Source organism: Rhineura floridana, chromosome 17 (genome assembly GCF_030035675.1).
Source record: "Rhineura floridana isolate rRhiFlo1 chromosome 17, rRhiFlo1.hap2, whole genome shotgun sequence".
Lineage (NCBI taxonomy): Eukaryota > Metazoa > Chordata > Lepidosauria > Squamata > Rhineuridae > Rhineura > Rhineura floridana.
The window spans coordinates 23,501,848-23,527,126 of record NC_084496.1 but is presented as its reverse complement, the minus strand read 5'-3'; the positions used below and the strand labels follow the sequence as shown (position 1 = coordinate 23,527,126).

The window sequence follows — 25,279 nt, the reverse complement described above, 5'->3', positions numbered from 1 at the left end:
TGGTGGACACATGGCCTCAAGAATGGGAGCAGAGGCTTCGTCCAACCAAGTTTCCGTAATGCATGCCAGGTCTGCCCGCCCATCCAAGATCATATCATGAATGAGTGAGGTTTTCTGAGCCACAGACCTGGCATTACATAACAGCAGTCGAAGGTCGGTAGGAACCTTGCGTCCCCCAGTTTTCGTCTGGTTCCGAGCAGACCCGGAACATGGGATGGATATAATGCATCTATCCCGTGTTCCCCTATTCCGGCATGGTCTGCCAATAGCACCCTTCCAGCGCCTGCCGCCCAAACTTCCTATAACTTGGCCCCCCACTCCCCTCCCTGGCTTGCACATGCCTCTATCCCTATCTGCCAGTCAACAGGTCACCCACCCTAACAATTTTGTCCGGAGACCCGCCTCCCTACCCAATAACAGCTGTAATTAGTTAAAATAAATTAATTTAAATTAAACTAAATCAATATAATTCCCCCACTTTCACATTCACACATTCATACACACTCACACTCACACACAACACACTCCTATTTGCCAACAGGCAGGCCTACTCCCTAAAAGCAATAAAAAATAAAAATAATAAAATAAAAATACAATACAATAAAAATAAAATAAAATAAATAAAAAGAAAGCAGCAGCAAGAGCAGCAGGCTCTCCTTCCCTGGGTGGCGATGTTCTCCTTCTCCCTGCAGGCACTGGGTCTCCCAGGCCACCTCAGCCAGCCGGCTTATGTATCCCTCCAAAGAGGGACAGGTGATGGAAATTAGTCACAGCTGGCTGGGTACCTGGGACCTGGTCCTGCAGGAGGCACATCTGCCAGGCAGCAGTCCCACTGGGAAGGGTGGTGGAGGTGATGTTCCAACAGCAGCAGCAACAGCAGGCTCTCCTTCCCTGGGTGGCGATGTTCTCCTTCTCCCTGCAGGCACTGGGTCTGTAGGCCTGACTCTGGATAAAACCAGACCTAAGGGCCCCTGTGCTCCTATTCAGGAGGTGCATAGAGATCTGCTGTCCGTGCCACATGTTGACCACCCACACTTCTGTTGTATTTCACATTTACATTTAAAGTATTCTGCCTTGGTCCATTGAGCTCTTAAATCAGCCTTTTGCCAACCGACACCCTCCAGATGCTTCAGACTACAACTCCCATCAACTCCAGCTGTGCTGGCTGGGGCTGATGGGAGTTATAGTCCAAAACATCTGAAGGGCACCAGGTTGGCAAAAGGCTATCTTAAATTTTCACTTTCAGCCTTGGCCAGCTCTAGGTCTTTCTTTATGAAGTGAGGAATTGCAATATAACTTTTAACACGTTTTTTTTTTTTTATGCTAGCTTTGGACCCATTGAATACAAAGGCCCGATGACCGCTGTTTACATTGAAAAATTTGTTCGCCGGGTGATGACTCCCCTACTTTATATCTCATCCCGATCAAAACTTCAACAGTTTCTCTCCAATTATGAGGTAACTTGCCTCTGCTCTTGTGATTTTGTGACGCCTAGACTACGGCGTGTTTCTTTCAAGTATGATCTTGCTACTTGTTGCAAAGAATGGAGCTGTTTGTTTTGAGGTCTCTGAAAACTGGTATTCTCTGCCACTATAGCACTGAAATGAGAGGCTGGTTAACAGGATTCCTAATTGGCTGATCCCATTCCCTGCCTGGTAAAAGTCTGAAAATTGTTGCAGTGACTGCAACGGTTGTTGAGAAGTCTCATTTGCGTTGTGGGGACAGGGGCATGCACCTTCCATGTGAATTTGTATGCTGTCAAAGGGAGTCCATAACTTTAGAGCTATCCATTCCAAAAATATTTAATCAAAAGTGTGTGATCAAGTTAAATGCTCTAGGTCAACTAATACTGTCATCTGATTAAAGAAATCTTGGAGATGAATCAAATAAATATTATCAGTGGATTAAATTTGCAAAACACTCCTTTTGAAGAGAAAAATTATTTTCCCTGATTATAGGTAGTGCATTTATGCAATAGAAGATCTTAGAAGAGGCCTTCCCTCCTCCAGTGTGAGAGTGAAGTGGGGAAGGCCTCTTCTAAGATGGTGCCTCCCTGTCTGCAGCTTTTATAGATCATTTCAAAAAATGTGTTGCCTTTTTAGCCAATTAAAATCAATTAATCTAAATGAGGGCTGGCAGACCTTTGACTCTCCAGTTGTTGGACTCTAGCTCCCATAATTCCTGTCCATTGGCCATGCTGTCTGGGTCTGATGAGAGTTGGGAGCCCCACAACATCTGAAAAGCTGCAGGTTCCCCACTCCTGATTTAACTCATCAGTCAGTTCATGGACACAGCTCTTAATGTCAATGCATTCCGTCTTGATCTTGTCAGTCATGGGGAAGGTGTTAAATCTACAATGACCTTAAAAGGTTCTGCTTTCTCTTCTGATGGCCACAGTTAAGCCTTACCCTGTTGGACCACAGCCTTGTCTAAAAGCACTGTTAGCCTATTATGTCTGAAACCTGTTGGGTCAGCCTGTTTATCTCCATGTTAGGCCTTGACTCTTTGCTTACGGCAGACGTTTTCAGGGATAAGGGTGTGAGCAGTCTTGCAGGCTAAGGTCTTGCTTTAAGTGTAGGGAGGGATAGATCAACACTGCCCAGGAGCATGGAATGGGAGGCAAGAATAGAGATGGAGCAGCTAAGTCAGAGGGAGGAAGAGCAGGGGACTACAGGAGGTTCAAGGAGCCCCTTCTTAGATAGAGCAAACTTGGCTCCCCTTTGCGGTGCCTCAGAAGCTGCTCCTACCTTTGCTTCATTCTCGTCCTCTGTATGATTGCAGACCTATCCTTTCCCCTGAAGCCTTTCTTTGCGCTGCTTCATTTGGGAAAACAACTGAAGCTGCACACAAACTACTAGTCCCTAGACATTTTTAGTTGTGTCCACCAATCTGCATGTACTCCTTTTAGTCATCAGGCTGGGAAGAAAACCAGGGGTGGATCTTTGCACAAGCTTGGAGTAAACAACACAAGCTTTTAAAATGTTACATTTTTTAAGTGATCTGGTTTAAGATTAGAGGCAGATTGCCAAAGATTTCTGAGCAAAGTTCCACATCACTTTGAAATCCAAGTTATTGATTTCAAGTTTTCCCATGATGTTGTTGAATATAAAGAGCCACAAGGGGGAGCCAACAGGATATGTTTTGAAAGGTCTGTGTTGGTCTCAGAACACAGTGAGTGTTAAAGCCTTTCCCATTATCAGAGACAAATAATTGGGAGAGAGTAAAGTTCATTCCTGTTTTAGCCCTCTGATCCTAGTCTCTAACTTAGGTTAAAATATGCAACTATCCTATACATGTTTAAAGGAAAGTGCACACACACACACACGTACAAAATCTGGTGCCACCTTTTTGGGAATTAGCTTCAACATGGAATCTTCTGTTGGGTGTGATTGTGCCAGTTGGTGGTTTCTTACCCCTCAGACAGTCAGAATTTGTGTTGCTTTGAGTACTAGGACTTTGCCCTGGAGCACGTGAAATAATATTTGTGTGCCTTTGGAGCAGATTCTTCTCAATGTTGTGCAAACACAACCAGCACACCTGCATTAGGAATCAGGACAAGCAGCTTTCAGTGCAGAGGGCATGATTTCAGGAAGTATGTGAGCCCCAGGACCTCTCTCTTTTTAGAACTTTAAGTGGCTTCACTTTCTGATTTGAAGTTTCTTTCCTTGCCTTTGCTGAGTGCTTTGAATCTGAACATTCCTAAGTCTGAAGCTGAACTTGGGCTTGGAGGCAACAGCAGAAGCTCTTCACAAAACAGCCTCCTGTTGGCTTTCTTACGCAGCTGCGTTGTTTGCGGAACTGGCTTTTCCTTGGCTGACTAGCTTTGAAAAACCCTTATGACACCTAACCCTGATATAATAATTTATATAACCAAATGAGAGAGAAGGATGACAGCACTGAGGCATGTTATTTGGGGAGAAGGTCTTCTCAGTGGTGGCCCCCAAATTATGGAATGATCTCCCTGATGAGGTGCGCCTGGCACCAACACTGTTATCTTTTTGGCACCAGGTCAAGACTTTCCTCTTCTCCCAGGCATTTTAGCATGTGTTTTTAAATTGCTTTTTAAAATTTTGTTTTGTTTTTAAATTTGTATATTTGTTTTTAACGCTTTTAATTCTTGTAAACCGCCCAGAGAGCTTCGGCTATGGGGCGGTATATAAACGCAATAAATAAATAATAATAATAAATAAATTTTTGTTCTCTTGCCTTTGAGAAGAGAGAATCTTTTTTTTTTGCTACCACTTTTTCATAGTCCTGCAGAGCAGAATAAAACACACACATACCCCCAACATTTGCAACCCACATACATTGCATGTATTAGGCAGGCCCTCTTGCATGATGTCTGCGGAAGGACCATAGCTCAGTGGATAGAGGTGATGTAGTGTCACTGTGGTAATGCAACTTGCACCAGAATGCCACTGAGATGGGTGTGGGAGGGACTATAGTTGTGCCAGAGCCCCTGCTTTGCATGGAGAAGGCCCATGGTTCAATCCCTGGGATCTCCAATTAAAAAGATTAAGTAGCAGTTTTTGGGGAAAACACCCTTTGCTTGGGGAAGGACCATAGCATCTTCTTTGCATTCCCTGGTTCAATCCCCAGCACCTTCAAGCACAGCTGGCTTTCCTCCTTCCTTCCTCCAGTGGGGCATCAAGCCACAAAGTAGCTTACTTACTGTTACATCCAAGCCAGCAAATAAACCACAACTGGGAAGCCGAGAGTAAGCCTTGGCTTCACATGATGGTTTGTCTGGAGAGATAACAGTGACGAGTGTTGCTTCAGACAACTCCAAGCCAGCTGATCCATAGTTTGTTTCCCCGCTAGAAGAAGGGAGGAGCAAAGTGGGAGAGGGCAAGCCTCATTCCCTAATGCGCAGCTCGGGCACAGACTAATTAGTTTAACCATGGTTTATGGCTTAGTGTTGCATCTGGACGTAGCTTCAATTTGTAAGACACCCTTGGAAGTGTTTTATTTGGAAGGTGAGGTTAGGAATGTATTAAGTCCATACTCATTAAGAACATAGGAAGCTGCCTTATACCAAGTCACACCTTCAGTCAGTCTAGCTCAGTATAGTCTACAATGACTGGTGGTGGCTCTCCATGATCTCAGTTAGGGCTGTTGCTTAATCCTACGTGGAGATCCCAGTTTGCAGAGCATGCTCTCTTCCACGGAGCTAGGGCCTTTCTTCTTGAAGCAGCTCAAACCTAGTGGAGGCTCAGATGTGTGATACCACTGAGTGAAATTGAATAGAATTCAGATATTGACTTTTGAACTTGGAATGAGGTTTTGGGGGTGGGATCCAAATGAGGTGAGCCCCTGTCTGTATCTAACATGGTTTGCCCCCCCCCCCTTGCCTTTTGGAATAGAATCAGGTTTGCAGTTTCCCGATGAGGGCAGCCCTCTGTGCCTCCATCTGAGAATATGTGGATAATGGAAATAATAGTTTGTTTTATTTTATTTTAAGTTATATATCTCCAGATTATAATAAAACCTTTAAGCAGTTTACAAAAATATTAAAATTTCCAATTAAAAACAGTTAAGAACACGTCATTAAAACATTTAAAAGAGTTAAGTTTAACAATAAGCTAAAAAGAGATTAAAACACATTGACATCTATGCGTCTGGGAAGGCTTGCCTAAACAATTAATGATACTTTTTGCCTGTAGGATTGTTCTGAAAGTGGAGGAGCAGTGCCCAAGGACAATAAAACTAGTGGTAGTCACAAAAAATATTAAACCAAAGCCTTTTTGCGTTGTTGTTTTTTCTTAATTGTATATAATTGTAACATCCTTCATGCGTTCTCTTGTTTTGTTTTTCTTTTTGCAGCCTGGAGTCTTAGGATATTTTGAGTTCAATGCTTCCCCCCAACCCCCTGGTTATCTGACATTCTTTACTTCAGCGCTGCACTCATTAAATAAAGGTAAAGGCAATACCTATATCAGGCACCTTTTGATGGCATCTTATATTTGATGAAATATTACTGGGTATAATTTGTGTGTGGAAATGGTGGGATGACTGTGATTTTCCTTTCATCTTGCAAAATGCAATTGACTTTATATTTAGTATTGTTTTTTAAAATCATCGTCAAATTTATTAATCCCATGACCAGTGTTATTGGGCTGACTTTTAACAAGCTGGATAGCCCTTGGTATGATAAAATTTCCTGAGCAGGAATGTGTTGAAAATATATTTTGGTTTCTTGCACAGTGGACTAAATATATCACAAAACATCTCTGTGGGGGCTCTCAGCCAGAAATGCTGACAAAATTTCCTGTCACATTTTGTGCTCTGTCGAAAGCCAGCAAGCTTCAGAAGCAAAACATGGAAGTTAAACAAATGGTTGCCCAAGCCATTTAAGTTACCTGAAGTGGAAAATCTGGATGGCTTCCCCTTCCACTGATTAACATGGGGCAGAATCCCCTGGGAAGGTCTCTTGTGCAGTCTTGCACAACTCCTGCACATTTCAATCAGGGTTGTGTAGGAGACGTTCGCAGGGGATGCTGCCCCATGGATCAGATATATCTGTCTCCCATTTCATGATCCACAACTTCACTGCATGCATGGAGCGGTAGCTTTCTTGGCTGAGCTGTCTTTATTAGAAGCAATGTAAAAGCAAAACTTGGAATTGAAGTGGCAGGGGAGCGGGGATGGAAGAGAGCTGGAGATGTGGGCTGGTGGGATGTGGAAGGGTTTGTCAGTCGTCTGTGCTACATATTGGATTGCTAGACCTTTCAAGCACATCAGCAGTTCCTCAAACATGAGATCCATCACCTACCACTGTGAACAGAAGAACTTTAGTAGATCTCTGCTGGGTCAGACCAAGGGCTTATCTGTTCCAGCATCCTGTTTCCCACAGTGGCCAACCAGATGCCTCTGGAAAATCCACAAGCAGGGCATGAGCGCAGTAGCCATTTTCCACTGTTGCTTTCCAGCACCTGGTATTCAGAAGCATGCTTCCTCTAATCCTGGAGGCTGTATATAGCCATAATAACTATTAGCCATTGATAGCCTTATCCTGTGCACAGCAACTGAGAGATTTTTCAAGAGGGTTTTGCAGGCCAACTCCAAGTTTGAGGAAGGCTGTGGAGAAACTGCTCTCTGTTGGGCCTTCGTGGGCTTACCTAGCAGTGCTGTCAAGTGGCTGGGGACTGGCATTTTTATTTTCTCACAGTGCCCCAGAGCACATGTGGGGAGCCTTTGGCCCTCCAGATATTGCTGAACTACGGCTTCCATCATCCCTAGCCATTGGCCATCCTTGGTGGGGCTGATGGGAGTTGAAGTTCAGCAATGTCTGGAGGGCCAAAAGGTTCCCCACACCTGCCCAAGACTAACGATATCATTGTGGGAAATTACACTGACAGCTAGATTCAGTTGCCTGGTGCTGTTTGGAGCACCTGGCCAGAATTTCCCTGGGGAGGCATCACCTGTGGGCCCTGGCAGAATATTGGGTTCCTGGCAACTGGCCAAGAATGCCAGGTGCTGATGCTGGCCCTCAGGCTTCCAGTTGGACATGTGAATTGGTATCACTTTTGGAGCAAAGTTGCCCCCTCAAGCATATAGGTGTGATGTGCTTTCAGACATTTGGGGGGTGTATAATGGAGGGATGTTGACAGCAGTACTTCCAAATGTCTGTAATGTGGGTCTTGTCTTGAAGTTGTAAGTGTCCTGCTAGTTTAAGGACTTCTCCGTTCAAAGGATGATGCACAATTCACTTTCACTTGGAACCTCTCCAGGGACATACATGCAAGCATCCTTCCCTTATTATTATTGTTGTTATTGCTGCAGCTGCAGCTGCTGCTGTTACTACCATTATTACAATTTAAATGCTGCTTAGTTCCAGTCACCTCTGAGCTGTGTACAAGTAATTCAATACAGCGTTTTCACCATTCTAGAGTGCTTGGGGTATATAGCACTGGTCACCCAGGCACAAGATGCAAATCTTTTTCTGCTCCTTTTTGTGATGGGGAGGATTTAGCAACAGATGCAATCCTGTGGGGATGCATGTGGAGGAGCTGAGCTACTGTTCAAAAGGAGACGTCTTTTTGTTGTCTCCATGACAACAGAAACAGCCACCTTGCACCCTCCTGAGAAGAGGGCAGGACTATAAAGAAAACAGTTGGAGGCTTGTTATTTGTTATATATTCCCAGTCAACCCAGTTAGACCTTGGCAGGAGTAGATTGGTGCTGGGTAAAAATGTGTGTTGTGGCAAAACTACAGGGGTGGGGGAGAACTAAAATCAGTGTCAATTGTCTTTTTGCCAAGCCTGCTGCATTAGACAAAACATCCTAGTAATGGAAGAACTGCTCTCCCACTAATAAAGTACATATTGATTCCACTGCCTGAAGTAGATTTGCCAGCTGGCCATATTGCTGCTAATTCCACCCAGCCCTTGGCCTTTTGCTGTCACTTTGCCAGTTATAAATAACCGCCGTAAGTCAAAGAATTGTGGGTCTGGAAGGTTCCTGAAAACCATGGAGCTCAGTGACTTTTGGCTATTTCTCACATTATGCTGTTAGCTGTACACCTAAGAGTAGCTCTAAAAACGTAAAGTGTGACCGCAATGAATATATGAAGTTCCCTGTTGAACGCTGCTTTGTGGGAAACCCAGGGTTGCTGCCGTGTAATGTGTGAAACAGCCTTTCACTTCACACTGTTCTTTAAATATCTCTGCCTAGCAACTGTAGCATTTGGCTTTGAATGTGTTATCAGTAGCATTCCTAGGCATATGTACTAGAACACTGGTCTCATTGCATGCAGCAGGACGTACTTCCAAGTTAAAAAAAAAATTAGGACCAGACTGCCAACAATGCAGCCATATTTATGTGTGAATGTCCAGCTTGTACAACTCATTGTATCCTGAAGAGTCTCCAAACGTGGTTTCATCCAGGATGGGGACAGTCTGCATCTGGGCAGGCACTGAAGCCTTTACAATACTTGCTCTGCACACCTGTATCCACTGCAGAAGTCCAGTCATTTTGACTTCAGCATGCAAAAAAGCTGTTTGTTTTTATACTTCACCCTCCGTCTAGAGCTATGTGTATAGGGATAAAGCATTCAGTACGATCCTGCAGTCTTTGTGTTTTTAAAATGTAAATACTCCAGTGATAATCCAGGAGCCTTTTGGGAAAGAAAGTATTCCCATCCTCCTCCAGATTTTAAAAGGGACATTTGCTTTGTAAATGACACTCTGGGGCATCCAAACATTTTGTTCTGGGGCTCTGCCTTCCTCATTAGTGCTGAAATGTATTTTCTGAGGGTAGAGGAAAGGTTGTGCCTGCAACACACTGTTTCCTTATTTTTGTGTATCCTGTCAACAAATGGCTTCATCTGAGTTTGCTGTTTATCTTGAACAAAGTTTGGCTTAGTTTCTTTTGCCAGTTATTTAGCCAAGAAACAAAAAGAAGCAATCCTTTGTTAAGGGGTTGTCCAGAATCTTTATTGTCCTGAAAAGTATGAAATCTGCCTGTGTCTCCTCACCATTTTGTGTCTCCACCCCCCCTTACTCATTCTCCTTTTATTATTTGGGGGGCAAAGAGTTTGGGAAGAAGGGCTGGTTGTCAGGTCAGTTCTGCACAAAGAATATGGGTCAGTTAACGCATGTGCATACATCATTTGATTTATCAACCGTTGATGACTTGCAGAGTGGATGGAATTGTCTTTACTTAAAAAACACTGTGTTTGAGAGGTTGGGATGGTTGTGACTAGCTTGGAGCTTTAAGTGGGAATCCACCATTTTAACCTTTATCTCTGCAAACGTGGGGGGCAAGCAATTTGCTCTTTAAAAAAAGAGCATGTTGGACGGATGCATCAGATATTATGCCAAAAGCCACATCCCAGCAATATGTGCCAGGTGGCCACTGCCTGGTGGCAGATGGGCATCTCACATTTGGCTCCTGTCTTGACCTGTGTGCTCAGAAATGGAGTCCAACCTGTAGCTCTCTGAAGCAGCTGTGCCAAATTGCCTTGAAAGAGTCATTAAAGTGGGGGTGTGATGTACTTAAAATAAACTCTAAATTATGTATGCTTGGACAAGTGAGGAAGTGAATTCCTTTAATCTAAGAAACTGGCCTTGAATGCCTTTGCATTTCCTAGGGATGCATCCTGACTCAATATGCAGGAAAATCAGGGGAATGCTTGTTTCCTTAGGTAATCAGATTATCTGGGTACTAGCCATGATGGCTATGTGTTACCTCCACTGGAATGCAGTGTGCCCCTGAATGCCAATTGCTGGGAATCACGAGTGGGGAGAATGCTGCTGCGCTCAGGTCTTGCTCCTAGGTTTCCCATAGGCATCTGGTTGGTCATTGTGAGAACATGGTGCTGGACTAGATGGGCTGTTGGCCTGATCCAGCAGGGCTCCTGATGCTGCTGGGTGGAGTACTGAGCATTCAGCGTCCCATGAATGAATACCTATCTCCACTACTGTCCACTGCTTCCCCTGGCCAGAAGTATTCCTCCTTCAGGGTTGGTTGTGACTAGGTGGACATTTCTTGAGCCACCCACCACTTACGAACGGAACCCTCACAACCTCATAAAGTAAGAGGTCTCTTATAAAATAAATGTGTGTTTCCTGAGCTAGGGTGTCCTTTCCTTTCTAGCTTCAGTTCCAGATGTATTGTTCTGGGTCCCTGCATCCACAGCCTTTCCAGTCCATGTACTATTGATAAAAAAAAATTGATTGGGCAGGGTTGAAAGGATAAATGGGCCTGACACCCCTGAAAAGCTAGAGAAGCTTGGAGAAGGCAGATGCTGCTGGCTCGAGAGGCTGTCTAAGGCAGAAGAGAGGAGTGGGAGATGGAAAAGGCACGGCCAGGGTGTGGAGTGTTGGAAATCCATCAACATAAACGTTGCAACAAATGACGGGCAAGGTGCTGTATGTATGGGCAGGATGAGGCCAGGGTTCAGAGGGAAATGTTGCGGCAACTTTCACAGGGAAGCTGTGAAGCGGTTTGACACATTCATGGAGGAAAAATCTGTCCATGTCTACTAGTCACAATTGCTGTCTCCAACCTCCAGATTCGGAGGCACTATGGTTATGAATATAAGTAGCTGATGAGAAACATAGGGACAGGGTTTATCTTGCGTTCATCTTACGGGCTCCTTGGGAGGCATCTGGTTGGCCTCTGTGGTATCAAGAAGCAGCACTGGATGGACCTTTAGTCTGATCCAGCCGGCTTTTCTTACTTTAAAAGCATCCAGATAGCCATACAGGATACAGTCAGAGTCCGCTGTTGCTCAGGCAAAGACCCAAGCTTGATTTGGAAAAAAATGTATAGCCTGCCAAGCCATTGTGGAAATGGTTTTCAAAGAAAGGAAGTACACATTTTCTTCACAATTATGAGATCAAGAACACCTTGCTGCTTTCTTATTTTTGTTTTTTTTAACTGAAAATTAACATTCTCAGAACATTGTGTCCATTCCACGCTGGAAAGTGGGTCCATGTGTACAGGCTAGTGTGGAACAAATTCAGTTGTTTTTGTTAGGAACCAGTCCTTACCTGTGGCCCTGAGTTTCCACATCTTGCGGCGCCTCTTGGGTTGGCAAAGCCCTTCCAGGGGATCAGGCAGTGTTCAAGGTCTCCCTGACACAGGTGATGGGCAGGGCCCTTTTTCTTGGGTCATGCGAAATGACATTCTCTTCCTTTGTGCCATGGGGCTTGAGTAACTCATGTTGATGGTCCAGGGTCTGGTCTCCCTCAGCTGTAGTTGCAAGCTGTTCCTCGGCTCTCTCTACCTTCCATGGTTCCATCCAGGCTCCTAAAAAGGACCTGCACATGTCCTCCCCATGCATGAGGCGTTGGGAGCTCAAGGAGAATCTCTCCAAAGGCACTGCGGTGCTTGCACAGTCAGCTGCACAGTTCCGGCATTCATTGACAGGGGACAACACCAGTCTATTTCGTCCAACTCTCCTTAGCTGGTAACTTCTATCAAATTCTTAGTTATATTGTACAGCAGCTCAAAAACCCAGCACCTGTAAGCCTGGCTCTGAGAAAAGACTTTTGCATGATTTGTTTTTGTTGACCTGTTTGCATGTGTGCAGTGAGCGCCAGCTGCCCTGCAACCCTGTAGAAAGCCAGTAGAGAGGTGCCTTTAGAGATCTATAGAAAGCAGTGTGGCAGTGGAGCCTGTAAGAAGCTGCTGACTACTGCCCCACGGGGTGAGCCTCAGCATCTCAGTAAAGTGTCAGGGACTACTGTCCAGTGTCCCATGTGGCAAGCTGAAATTCTGCAGTTTCTGAGTAAAATGTCAGGAGTGTCTCACCACTTGCCCCCATGTGGCAAGCAATGTCACTACAGCTTCTCAGGGACGAGCCTTCCAGGCTGACTCCACCCAGGTTGGGCATCGGCTCCTCTTGGGCAGGCATATAAGAGGGCATCTCGTCTCAGTGGTGCTGTGTTTGAGCAACAAGGTCTACCTGAGCTCTAGCATGCTTTGTACTTCCACTCTTGCTCTTGCTCTTTGGTCCTGACTCCTTACCTGACCTCTAATCCTGCCTTCTAGTTTGCCCTCTGACGCCTCATCGGTTCTGACCACTAACCTGTCTCACGGTTCCTGGCTCCTGACTCCCCTCATACCGCTGCCCATCCCTAACAGAGCCCGGCTAAGAGGAAGGTGCCATGACACCTTTTCTGCTTGAATGGCTGATCACCCATCAAGAACGTGGATGGGTAAAATCTTGCCTACTCTTGGAATTAGTGCAACAGAGAAATACACACATCTCATGCGGAGTCTGTAGCTTGCATGGCCCATTTTTAGTAGGAAAATCCTCGATAACACCTGAAGCAACACATTTCTCCTTTTTGAAAAATGCCCACTGGCAGCAGCAAATGTGATTGCAATGCATGATGTAACTTGTAGCCCTTTGGCTGCATATGTGCTTCCCACCCCTGAGCTCTAAAATGACCTGGATTTGTTTGCACAGTGAAATTTTTTATGGGATTTCTTGTTGTGATAGGTGGAGCTTCTTCAAAGGAGAGGCTGTTGCTGTCAGGCAGGCTTCCTTTTCATGTCTGGTTCAATGTGGAATTACCTGCAGTGTTTCCTCAGGCACAGACACTTTATGAAAAACATTAAACACTTGGAATTTTTTCCCCGAGCCAGGAAGTATCTTACTGCTTAGAAAGCTTCTCCTCTTTATAGCCCAGTGTATCCTTTTAAAAGAAAGTGCCCTCCTTCTCTTCAGGAACACACTGGCTTATCTTTCTATTATTGTGTGGTTTCCATTCCAGGCTTTCTGTTGCAAGTCAGAGCTTCTTTCCACATTACAATTTAGTGCATGCTTCTTCAGCCTGATTTCCTCCAGTTATTGTTGGACTCTAACTCCCATCTGCCCAAAGAAGCACGCCAGTAGTTAGAGATGATGGGAGTTGTAGTCCAACAACATCTGGAAGGCACCAGGTTGAGGAAGCCTGATTTAGCATAAGGAGAGCACTGCTGGGTGAGACTGAGCAAACTATTTTTATTTATTATTTATTTATTATTTATTTAATTTGTATCGCGCCCTTCCTCCCAGCAGGAGCCCAGGGCGGCAAACAAAGCACTAAAACACTTTAAAACATCATAAAAACAGATCTTAAAATACATTAAAACAAAACAGCATTAAAAACATTTAAAAAAACAACCTTAAAAACGGTTTAACACATTATTAAAAAAAAAACATATTAAACAATTCTGACACAGATGCAGACTGGGATAGGTCTCAACTTAAAAGGCTTGTTGAAAGAGGAAAGTCTTCAAAAGGCGCCGAAAAGATAGCAGATTTTTCTAACAATAGACGGTCGAAGGCCTCCAAGAAGCCCACCAGGAGAGTGTGACAACAACAGCTCTCCCCTGTTCACAGTTCCCAGTGTTTGCTATTCAGATATAGACTTCCTCCAATCAAGGATGTTCCATTTAATGGTAACAGCAATGGAATTTTGTTGTGGATATTCTTGAATCTGGAAAAATAACATGGAAAGGATCACAGACTAGCTCGGGGAAAGTCACAGATATGTTTTGGCTACACAATTGACGTAAACCCATCTCCTTCCCACTTGACGGGCCTCTTCCTGTGTAGTTCTCAGGCTGTTGGAGGGCTTTGGAAACAATGCTTTCAAGCACAACAGTGTATGTCAAGCATCCATGTGGAACTTGAGTAAAGGGTCATGAGTATGTTGAGAGTCTTCCTGCAAAACTCCTTGTGGGATTTTAATTCAACTGCAAGGTATTCCACACTGCCTAGCCAAGGAGGAAAATGTTCCACCAAGCACCACGTTTTCAGCTGTCAGGGCCTTTCCATTCTATTCAGCCACAACATTGGGCACAAATCAGGGATAGTGAAGGGATAGTGTAGAGTTGGCTTCTCATAGGAAGAGCAATTGGTGCAGGGCCCTCCAGCAGATCTCTCCTCTGCCAGCAGCCTTGAAGAGTTGTTGGGTCTGAACACCCCTGCCCCCAGGAGTGAACTTCCCTGTGCCAGCTGCCTGGGTTCCTGTCATGTCTCAGACCCTTCCCATCTCCTCCAGGAGCAGAGGAGGCAGCAAGCCAGGCAGGAGCTTCAGGTCTATTGATGAAGAGCCTGGCCAGCTGCACGTGAGGATATTTAGGAGGACAAGGAAGTGCATGGAAGTAATTGGCTAGATTACTGAGAGCCAGGAAGGGGTAGCGCCTCCAGCTCCTATGTAAGTTGCCAAGTCAACACTACTGAAGTAACAGTTCTCTCCCAAGCTCCAGCCTGGGGAAATGGACAGTTCCCCACATTTAGAGTCCATCAGGGGTACTCCAGGACTCCTGACCAATATGGGATTGCATCGGTAGACTATTGCTTTTCCTGCATATTAAGAGATTGCCAGATATATTTCTCTGACCCCTTCCTGGCTGCATGGTAGAAGTTTACACCTCTGAAAACCAACAGGGGAGGGCTGTTGCCATCTTTCCTTGCTGCCGAACTTCCTTGGGGCATCTGGCTGGCTGCCCTTGGAATTCCAAATCCTGGGGACTAGATGGGCTTCTGTTTTGATCCAGCAACCAGGCTCTTAAAAAGAATTAGGTGGCTAAATGGGATCTCTCTCCAGAGGAGGTCTGCCTTTCAGTATTGGGTAATGGGGCGAGCCATATGGAAAAGCCAGAACAGAGGCTGGACCCTAGGCCTATCTAGCTCTGTGCTTTCTACACTGACTGGCAGTGGCTCTCCAGGGTTTCCGGCAGGCTTTTTTCTCAGCCCCACCTGCAGATGCCGGGGGTTAAGCCTGTGGACTTACGCATGCCAAGCATGTGCTCTGCCTCTGAGCGACAGCCCTTTCTCCAAACTGGAGATGCCAGGGATTGAACTTGTATACAGTGCAGAGTATGTGCTCTACTGCACAGCCTCTCCCCCATCCCATCCCCTTCCTGCTCTGCTTGTGAGCACCCAGAGGAATCTAACTGTCTGGATTGTGGCCCGATTTAGCCAGTCCCTTCTTGTGCTCTTAAGGAAAGGAGAACAGGTGAGCCTTGCAGATGTGAGCACAGGACAGCATAGATCTGGCAACGCACATCCACTGGCTAACTGCATCAGCCATCACCTTTTCTTTAATGAGTCCTATTCCACAGCCTAGCTAAGAGTTGAGCTTTCACTTCTCATTAGATTTAATTTCGATAGATTCTTGTTCTTTGAGTCAAGACCCACACAGAGAATGCAACAGCCTTAACTCTTCTCTGCATTTTTAAATGTTATGCGTCCCATGGGTTCAGGATGGTTTGGTTCTTCTCATGACAAATTCCACTGTGTTTTGACAGGCATAATGTTGTATATCATCTTCTTAGTTTCTAGCTCTGTGCTGGAGACTTGATGAGGCCCTGTATCTTCAGGTGCCGCCTGTGTCATTTATCCCTCCAAGTTTGTATCACTTTACAGAGCAGGGGTGGAGAACCTTTGGCTCTCCAGATGTTGCTGAATGACAGCTCCCATAATCCCCGGGCATAGGTCATGCTTGCTGGGGCTGATATAGTTCAGTAACATCTGGAGGGCAAAAGGTTCTCCACTTTTGTTATACAGCAAAATCCAGGGCCCTACACTGAGGAGATTACGAACCAGGGATGGGAGTCTTTTTCAAACAGTCCCTTCTGGACAACCTCCTGAGGGCCACGTGCCAGTGGAGACAGGGCCAGGAGCAAAAGTGGGCAGAGCAGCAAAGGTAAAGTCTACCTTTGTAAAAGCAGGCTGCATTCAACACACACCACATCTATCCTCCATCTAAACTGACTTCTTTCCCCGACCTCAATGTTTTGCATTTTGATATTTTGAATGCTTGTTGTAAGCCGCTTTGGGCACCACTCACTGTGGAAAGGCGGCATATAAATAAACTCAATCAATCAATCTAGACAAGGAAGAGGCATTATCAAAGTTCAAGGGCATTTTCCAGCCAGGGGGAAAAAAGTGGTATGTGAGGTAGGTCTAGTGAGGGCTATGGCCTGGGAAGAGAGGATGTAGCCTGTGAAAAGTTCTAAGAGCCAGAATGTGGCCTGTGGCCTGATATCCTCCACCTAAATTTCAACAGCAAGAGGAGGAATAGGAGAGCAAGACTACCAAGGAATGAGTGTGAGCAAATACGGTTTCACTCTCCTGAACATCATTTCATTCAAGCTAATGCTTTAGTTTCGAAATGATGTGGTGTGGGGGCAAAGCTGTGGACGGCAGGAACTCATTTTGTGATAAGTGGAAAGGCATCAGATTCCCTTTGTTTTTCATTACTGTCTCTGAAAGAGCAGAGCTGGTGGGCTGTTTGCCATATTAGGACCTCTTATTTTCACCCACAGTTTCTCCACCTGTTGAAATACATGACTCATTTACAACAAGATCACCGCCTGAAAGGACATTTGTTTTTCAGATGGCAGAGAGAGCCTTTGTCTGATATTGCCTGAATTGGTGCCTCCTGCTTCACCTTATTTTTATTAATTCTGAGAATGGCTTTCTTCTTTGACATTTTTGCAGGCCCCTTCTTCAAGCCCCCAAAGCAAAGGGCGAAGGACCAAAACGCCAACTCCAGAAAGCATTTTTTCTTGCTTATGATTAAGGCCCACAGCTTTCTCCAGCTTCCTCCAATAGATTGGAGGAGTTTTTGTTTATTTTGCAAGTTTAGTAGTGTGTTTTTCAACAGAAGTCCTGTTGCATAATCATTTTTTCTTAAACTGCAAGAACAGATAGAATTTTAACCCTAAAATATTATACCCACATGTGGCAAGGGTAGATTAAAATGAGGATGTTGCTCATATTTCCTGTGTAAAATGGCAGAAAGCTGAGCTTTGTGTGTTTCTTTTCCAGAGTCCTCTCTTCCAGCAGCGTGCCTTTGCTTCTGGAAAAAGGAGGCTACATTTTAATAATAGCTAGGACTCTCCTTCCTATCCTCAAGGCTCCAAATGTGTTTTTTCAGATTACCTTGGAACAATCCACTTTGGAGTGATCACAGACAGGCTGATTGCAAAGGAAATCCCACTGACCAGTTCCGGCAGTGTCTATTTGCACAGGCGTGTCAACGCATCTCTTGTGAGTAGTGCATTTTCACGTGTGTACCTGTATCAGGGATGACAGGCTTTTTTCAGCCTCAGGGCCACATTTCCTTGTGGGCAGCCTTCCGAGGGCCACACACCAAGAGTGCTGGGCAAAAGACAAAAGTGGGTGGAGCAATGGATGTGGCTCTTATCATTGTACAGGAGGTTAGAGGTTTCTGCAGCCTGCAGGCACCCCTCCACCCTGCATCCAGGAAAACATTGTCACAGTTCAAAGACATATTCTAGCCAGGCAAAAGCACTCATTGAGGGTGGAGTGCAGGACCAGTAAGGAGACGGGTATGGGGAGAGTCCCAGGGGTCAAATAAAGAGGCCTGGAGGGCCACATTTCCCCCCTCTCCTGGGCCTGAGGTTCCCCACTCCTGACCTGTACTAAGCCAATGAGGGCCAATCTGTCAGTACAATCGACACATACGTGTTTGGGTGTGAAGAACTGGCACCTGGCACATGTGTTTAATCTGAAAGAGGCTTTAGCCCCAGCACCCCTTTGCCTTCAAAATTAGCTGCTACATTGTAAAGCAGTGGTGTAGCAGTCAGGCCCAGATGCAGTTATCTGCCACTGCATTGGCAGGCAGACGCTCCAGGGCTCAGAACAATGAGCAGTCGGACAACCAAGTGCATGCCAGAGGGGAGGGGAGAGAGGCAGAGTCTAATAAAGGAAATTAGCCTGCTTATATAATAACAGCCAAGGTCAGCATTGTTTTGTTTGCAGAGTTGCTGAAACAGTTTTCTTCTTTTATGCCAAATAATTTAACGAATGGTCTGGAAGATGATGTATATTTGTTTGTTTGTTTCCTTGCCTTTGATTTCAGGTAAGCAAAATTCCATGTTGCTGAAATGTATCTGTGCCATGAGCAAACTCCTTGAGTACAATTTGCTCCCTAGTCATTTGCCCTCTTGCTTTTATCTCCAGGTTCGCTCAAGCTGGGGTGGGTAGAACAGATGATTCGTGCCAACATAAGCTTTATAAAACAGAGAGAAGCCTACTGGCCCTGAGAATGTGGGGCCAGGTAAAATAGAAGCTCAACCTCTTGGAAAATAATCCATTTTTCAGTAAATTGTCATCAAAGGATCACATGCTGGCTAAGGAAACAAAACTGTACCATATCTTCAGGATCACATAAGCAACATTACTGATTGCAGGAAAAAACAAAATCCTAAACCACGCCAAGAGAAAATGGTTCCATCTTTTATATATAAAAGCCCATCCCAAGTGTAGTGTGGAAGGGCAGTTACTACCCTTTTTCAAAACCAGTATTGCGCATAGGCAGCTGAACATAAAAATGCATGGTTCCATTTAGGGTTTTTTTTAAAAAAAAATTATTAAAACATTTCTATACAATTATAAAATCAGTACCATAAAAGACATGAATAGTGATAAAAGCAGCCGATAAAACCTTAAATATCAGGCTGACATTTGCTGAAACAAATCTGTTGAAATGCCTTGGTGGGTAAAAGTGTTTTAGATTGCAATGTTGGCACCAGATTCACCCTCCTTTCTAACTTAGGAAGAATCTCTTGAGCAAAACTGGAGCAAAAAATTATCCCTGTTAGTTGTGGCAACCATTCTGCCTCCCCTTTCCACTCTGTAACTGTGCTGCACGCAGCAACAGCTTTGTTTCAGTAGCTTTTTTCCCCAATCATGTTAGGAGAAAATGTCCAGTTCCTTGAGTAATATCAGGGTTGGGGAGCTTCCAGCGAGGGCCCCAAATGCAGCCCCTCCAGACCTCCCTGTCTGGCCCTGGGACCACCCCTCCGATCCAGCCACACCCCTCAGCGATGCTCCTTTGGGCCCTCCTTGAGTGGTTTTGCCTGGCTAGAATGTATTTTTGAACTCTGATACTACTTCTCGCTTGCCTGGATGGAGAGAGGGATGTGCAAGTAAACTATCATTTGTTGCTCCTACCCACTTTCGTTCCTGGCACCACCCACCAATGGCATGTGGCCCTCAGAAAATTGCCTAGAAAGGGATGTGGCCTTCAGGCTGGAAAAGGTTCCTCACTCCTGAATCACAACCTTCGTCTGTAGGGAGAGAACGTCCTCCCAGGGCTGCTTCCCTTGCGGTGTCGTGGCTCAGCTCGTTCTGCGTGCGTTGCTGGGGCTTTCTCAGTGTCTCGGCAAGCAAAGTTCTGATGGTTAAGCAGCCAAGAACGTGAGAACTTATGTCCTCCCTAACCAAAGTGTGCAATGAGTCTCTGTCTGCCACTCTTGATGGCAAATCAAGTTGCTTGTGTATTTGATAACAAAAGCTGGAACAAACACTCTTCTCTTTCTCTCCAGCTCTACCCACATGAAGCCATGAACTACACAGCTGAAAATGTTTGGAAGTGGGCCCTGGAGAATCGTGAGACATTTATCCGCTGGCTGAGACCCCATGGGGGGAAAAGTCTTTTGCTGAACAACGAGCTGAAGAAGGGACCAGCACTGTTCCTGTTCCTCCCTTTTGACCCCTTAGCAGACAGTCATCCCCTTGTAGATGAGGTGAGCATAAGAACATAAGAAAATCCCTGCAGGATCTAGCCCAGCTTCCTGCTCTCACAGTGGCCAAGCAGATGCCCTCATGGGAAGCCCACAAGCAGGACCTGAGCGCAACTGCACTCTCCCCTCCTGTGGCTGCCAGCAACAGACTTCCAGAGGCATAGTGCCTCCAGCAGTAGAGGGAGAACACAGCTGTCATAGCTTGTGGCCATTGATAGTCTTATCCTCCATGAATTTGCCTAATCCACCTTTAAAGCCATCCATGTTGGTAGCCACCACAACATCTTGTTGGAGCGCATTCCATCGTTCAACCATGTGCTGTATGAAGAAGTACTTTCTTTTGCCTGCCCTGAATCTTATAAGAGCAGTGCTTTGAAGAGGTGAGATGCTGCTTGGAAACCACACACCCCGCTTATGATGGATATAATAGAGTGGAAAGTAGGTCTGTATCTAAATGGGAGAGCTTTGCCTGCCGAAGGGCACAGGTTTAATCCTTGGCATCTCCAGTTTAAAAGAACCAGCAGCAAGCGATGGGAATGACATTTACCCATTTAAGGTGCTGAAGAGCTATATCAGAGGAGACAAGACTGTGCTAGAAAGACAAATTGCCTGACTCAGTGTAAGACAGCTTTGAATGTTCATATGCAATGAAAGAGACATGGGGGAATAGTTCGCTCATACACATAACACACACAGGCTTTTGTGGCACAAAACGGGGCTCGACGCGAGCTTCAGGTTCCCAACTCCAGTGTGAATAGAAGAAGCTCTGAACCAGGCCTTGCCCTGATATCTTGCTTTATGAATGTAGCTGGAGGATATGTTGTGTCTTCTTCAGTGGGGCCAGTGTGCAGAAGATGGTCCCGGCCCTTATTTCAGGATATCCTTATGAAGCAAACGTGGGAGCGTCTGGGGAAAGTGTTAGCTGGGGCAGAGAGACTTATCTCAATTAGCAGGAGAGAGCCAAAACAAATGCATTTAAGGTGCCCCTTCTTGTGTTGCGGGGATGAGGCCCAGCGTCAGAAAAAAATTCCCAGGCTGGTCGGTGAACTTCAGTTCAAACACAAGTGTCTTTGTTTTACTGTGATCAAAGATAAGCAACTGCTTTTTGCCCTCAGATTATATTGGTTGTCCCCAAAACAAATTCCTTTACATCACACTCCTGCAGACACAAGAAGAGCAGCGACCACGTTGTTTTGGAGAAGGGGCTTTAAAGGGGAGGGGGGAAGCTGAATTGATTTTGCAAAGTTTTGGTGGTAGGTCAGCCTCAGAATTGGAACAAGGACTCCCGCGTTTTTCTTGTTCCCATTTCATCCTCTGCTCGCTCAGTTCTGCTGCCCTTAGCACTGCTGACACTGACATTGGTTTAATTGGCTTTCTGAAATAAGGGAGAGAGGAGCGAAGCTGTCAGGGCTGGTTAGAAATGACGGCTTGCCTCTTTCCTGGAGGTCCTGCTTCAGCACCTGCTTAGGTGGTGCTGATCATCCCCAAGGAGAGGAGCTACAAATGGATGGTGGCCGTGGCATTTTTTTCCCCTTTTTCAACTGAGGCACCTTTTGCTGAATGAGGCAGCTTAAGTTCAGCAGCTGACCTTGGGGGGCAGTGTCTACCTTTCAGCCTTACCTTCCTCACAGGGCTGCTGTGAGGATAATGTGGGGAAGGAAGAACCATGTACACTGCCTTGAGCTCCTTGAAGGAAAGGTGGGATGTAAATAGAATCGTTACTGTCCAGCCTGCCCTCATGGACCACCAGAAGTCATTTGTGGTGCATCAGCAGTCTGAAGCGAACAAACAAAAGAGCAGGCTCTCTTCCTGGGTTCCTTAGAGGCAGCCGTAGCTCTCTTCAAGTGAGAAGCTATGGACAAGTCTGGTGGAAAATGTGCGTCTTTTCTTGTCTGCCTCAGATGCACAACAGGCTTACAAAATTTCACAGGACTCTTAGGGGACCAAATCCATTACGATGCCGTTTCACTCCATATGCCAAGGATGGGGAACCTGTGGCTCTATAGACAGTATCGGACTACAGTTCCCATCATCCCTGACCATAGGCCATGCTTGCTGGACCTGATGGGAGTCCAGCACTGTCTAGAGGGCCACAGATTCCTCATCTGTGCCGCATGCTTCCCTGTGTTTACAGGTGTGGGAGTAACTTGTGTATCTTAAAAAAAAACTTTTAAGAATAAAGCCTGCCCTAACCTAATAATGTTCTTAAGAAGATCAAGTGCTTCTCCTGGCCAAAGATGAATCCAGCTGGGTTGCAGGGCTGGATTCACTTTCAGGGGGGGCATCTTATGTAACTTGTTTACTACAATGAGCGATGGGTTGTTTAATTCTTTTTTCTTCTGGGTTGGGGAGAGCTTTGCCTCCCAGGCAGCCGCTCGGCAAGAAACTGTCCGTTCCAGCATCTTTGCCAGCACAGCTCAAAAGGTCTTGCACATCCCTCTGTGTAGGCTGGCTTGGGATGATTCCTCCCTCAGACCTTGTTTCACAGCATAGATTTTATCAGGGGTAAACAAAATGTTATAAGGAGACTTGGAACTGCCATCCCTCCACATCTTTTTTACTTCATTCTAAAAACGATCAACATAGGATGCAACGACGTTGTGAGTGTGCGTCACCCTGCCCTTTCCTCGCATCGTAGTGCAGTGTCTTGCGTCACGTGTTAGATGAAGAGTGAGCAAAGAGATTCATATCACATAATTGTTGATTGTGGCCTCTGTTTCTCAAACAGCAGTTCTTCCAGGTAACACCATCCAGGGTGGTTGGATGTTCAGATACACAGGTCAGACATCACATAGGGTATGCCTGAAGTACTTCATTGAGGCTTAACCTACATTTTTTGCAAACGTTTAAAAATGAACGTGGTAGAACAACTTTGAAATGGACAAACTCAAGAGAACCAACAGGAATTGCTACACGCTGTGAACTGAAAGTAGGACAGAGATATTTTTCTGGTCTCTGTGTGAGCATTCTTCAGCGCAATCATGGGATTTGAGTATTCCCCTCTTGCTAAGAAAAACAGTTTTAAAGGGCCAGGTGGCTATTATTTCAGTAGCCTGGGATCGTGCTGAAATCCTAAAAATAACTCAGATCTGTGGCCCCTTACATGCTAACGCATTGTTGTGGCATAAGCTTTCTAAGACGAGGGCTTCCTTTTTCAGTCCTACCTCCTGACTGCCTTTGGAGGGGGCAGGGCTGGAACTTTGCTTGTAATGTACACATTGGTTCACTTGCCTGAGTCAACTGATGCTATTTACTCGGCAAGCATCTTCCTGAAGCACACCCTGCATCCTTCTTGAGCTATTAAGTGAGCTGTTAATCCTGTGTTGTCACAGAGGTTGCTCTAGATCAGCCTTTCCCAACTAGTAGGCCACCAGATGTTGCTGGACCACAACTCCCATCAGCCTCAGCCAGCATTGCCAATGGTCAGGAAAGATGGGAATTGTGGTCCAACAACATCTGGTGGCCCATTAGTTGGGAAAGGCTGCACTAGATCAATGGTTTTCAAACTATGTTCCAAGGAATCCTGAGATTCCTTGGAAGCTTCTCAAAGATTTGTAAATGACACTAGATTCACTGAAGAATGGCTGGTCTACCGCTATCGTCAAGGTGTGGCTGTGGAGAAAATAATGGGTTGCTTTCTTACTTAATTATTGGAATATTTATAGACTACGCTTTCATGAAAGCACAGCAAGGTGGTATGCAGAATACAAAATTATAATAAGGTCAGTAAAAACATCAATTAACTACATTATTCGGTAAAAGGAAGTTCACATTGCAAAGGCCTGTCTGAATAACACAGATTTTAGGAGACATTGAAGAGAAGGAAAGGATTGCTGCTAAACTGCTATTGGTAGGGAGTTCCGCAGAACAGGGCCTGACACACCCTAAAGGCTTGGCCTCAAGTAAAGGCTGGCCAAAGCTTAGGGGCATGGGGAGCCACAAGAAGTGCTCCATGAAACAATCTCGGTGATCGAGGCAATCGTTGATTTTTGGTTGCACTTGCTTGTAACATAAGGCAATGGAAGAGGCCAGTGGGCCTGGTGAGTGTGATGTGGACCAAAGATGCACAGTAGAATATGGTAAGGGGGGTTTCCTGGGACAAATGTACAGGGAGAGGGCAGGAAGTTTGCAAACAGTCTTTGGTTTTCTTCCTGCTTCTGAGATTCTGATGGTGACCTGGTAAGATGAGGAGAAATGTCCATAAGGTTTTCCTCCCTCTTTCTAGATTTCTGAATTGGCTCTAGAATACAACAGCTGCAACAGAAGCCACAGAGGGGAAGAGGACTCTGGGTGCTTGCAAGGAGGTGCCCCCCCAGAGGCTGGCATCCACCTCCCTCTGGCCGAAACCGTCTCCAAGTCCCTTTGCTGCAACACCGTGGTGCTTCCTCCCCAGTGGCACTCCATCTCTCGGACTCACAATGTCTGTGAGCTGTGCATCAACCAGACAGTCGGGGTCAGGCCCAGCCGTCTCGGTGGTCTGCACTGTAACTTCTTAGAGATAGAAGCAGCCTTAGACTCTTTCTACCTCAAGGAGCGGACCTTTTTCCAAGTGATGTCTAAGACAGTTTCCTTGTGCAGCAATTTCCTTAGCTTTTACAGCCCTTTTAGCTACTACACCGCATGCTGTAGGACGGTGAACAGAGGCCTGCTGAGTTTTGTCAGCTCCGAGAAGATGGCCGTCCATCCTCTGGAGGTGGCATTTGCTTCCCATGGAAAGAGATGGAAAGATGAACCCCAAAGTTCTACTCCTCACATTGAGGAGAGGAGCAATCTTATCCCGGAAAGCGCCCTCTGTGGTACTTATGTGACTGGTCTGTGTTGTAGGACTAACAAGACCTTAAATCTATACCTGCTGGATTCGAATCTCTTCTGGTTGTATGCAGAGAGGCTGGGAGCATCAAGGTCTGCTCCTGTGAAGGAGTTTGCTGCCATCGTGGACCTCAAGGAAGAGACACACTACGTCCTGGATCAGGACCAGGCCCTCCTGAAATCTAATCTAGGTACGATATGGACACCTTGTTAGTTCAAAGTTTGGATGCAGATGTGATGGTTGCTAAAAGCATGACCAAGTCATGGAAATTGGGCTGTTGATTTTAAAATGCTTGTTCAATTAATGATATGTCTGTTACGCCTCTCCTTCTCTTTTAATACTGCTGTTCATCAAGAGTTGATTCCAGGGTGGTTTAAAAGGTTTTTCAGAAGTAATACAAATACATAAAACCACAGGTATAAGACAATCCAGCTGATAAAAGAGCAGTCAACAAATCTTTAAAGTATG

The 25,279-nt window shown here is 45.5% G+C and overlaps 1 protein-coding gene across 2 annotated transcripts in view; it reads left to right on the top strand.

Annotated features, from left to right (window-relative positions):
- Positions 1-25,279, top strand: part of TXNDC11 (thioredoxin domain containing 11) — a 55,913-nt gene that overhangs the window by 14,620 nt on the left and 16,014 nt on the right. For both annotated transcript variants that reach the window (XM_061600239.1, XM_061600240.1), the window contains exons 4-8: positions 1,328-1,457; positions 5,824-5,917; positions 17,388-17,500; positions 19,804-20,004; positions 24,227-25,001. In XM_061600239.1, coding sequence (XP_061456223.1) covers positions 1,328-1,457; positions 5,824-5,917; positions 17,388-17,500; positions 19,804-20,004; positions 24,227-25,001 — 1,313 coding nt within the window. The remainder of the gene's footprint in view (positions 1-1,327; positions 1,458-5,823; positions 5,918-17,387; positions 17,501-19,803; positions 20,005-24,226; positions 25,002-25,279) is intronic.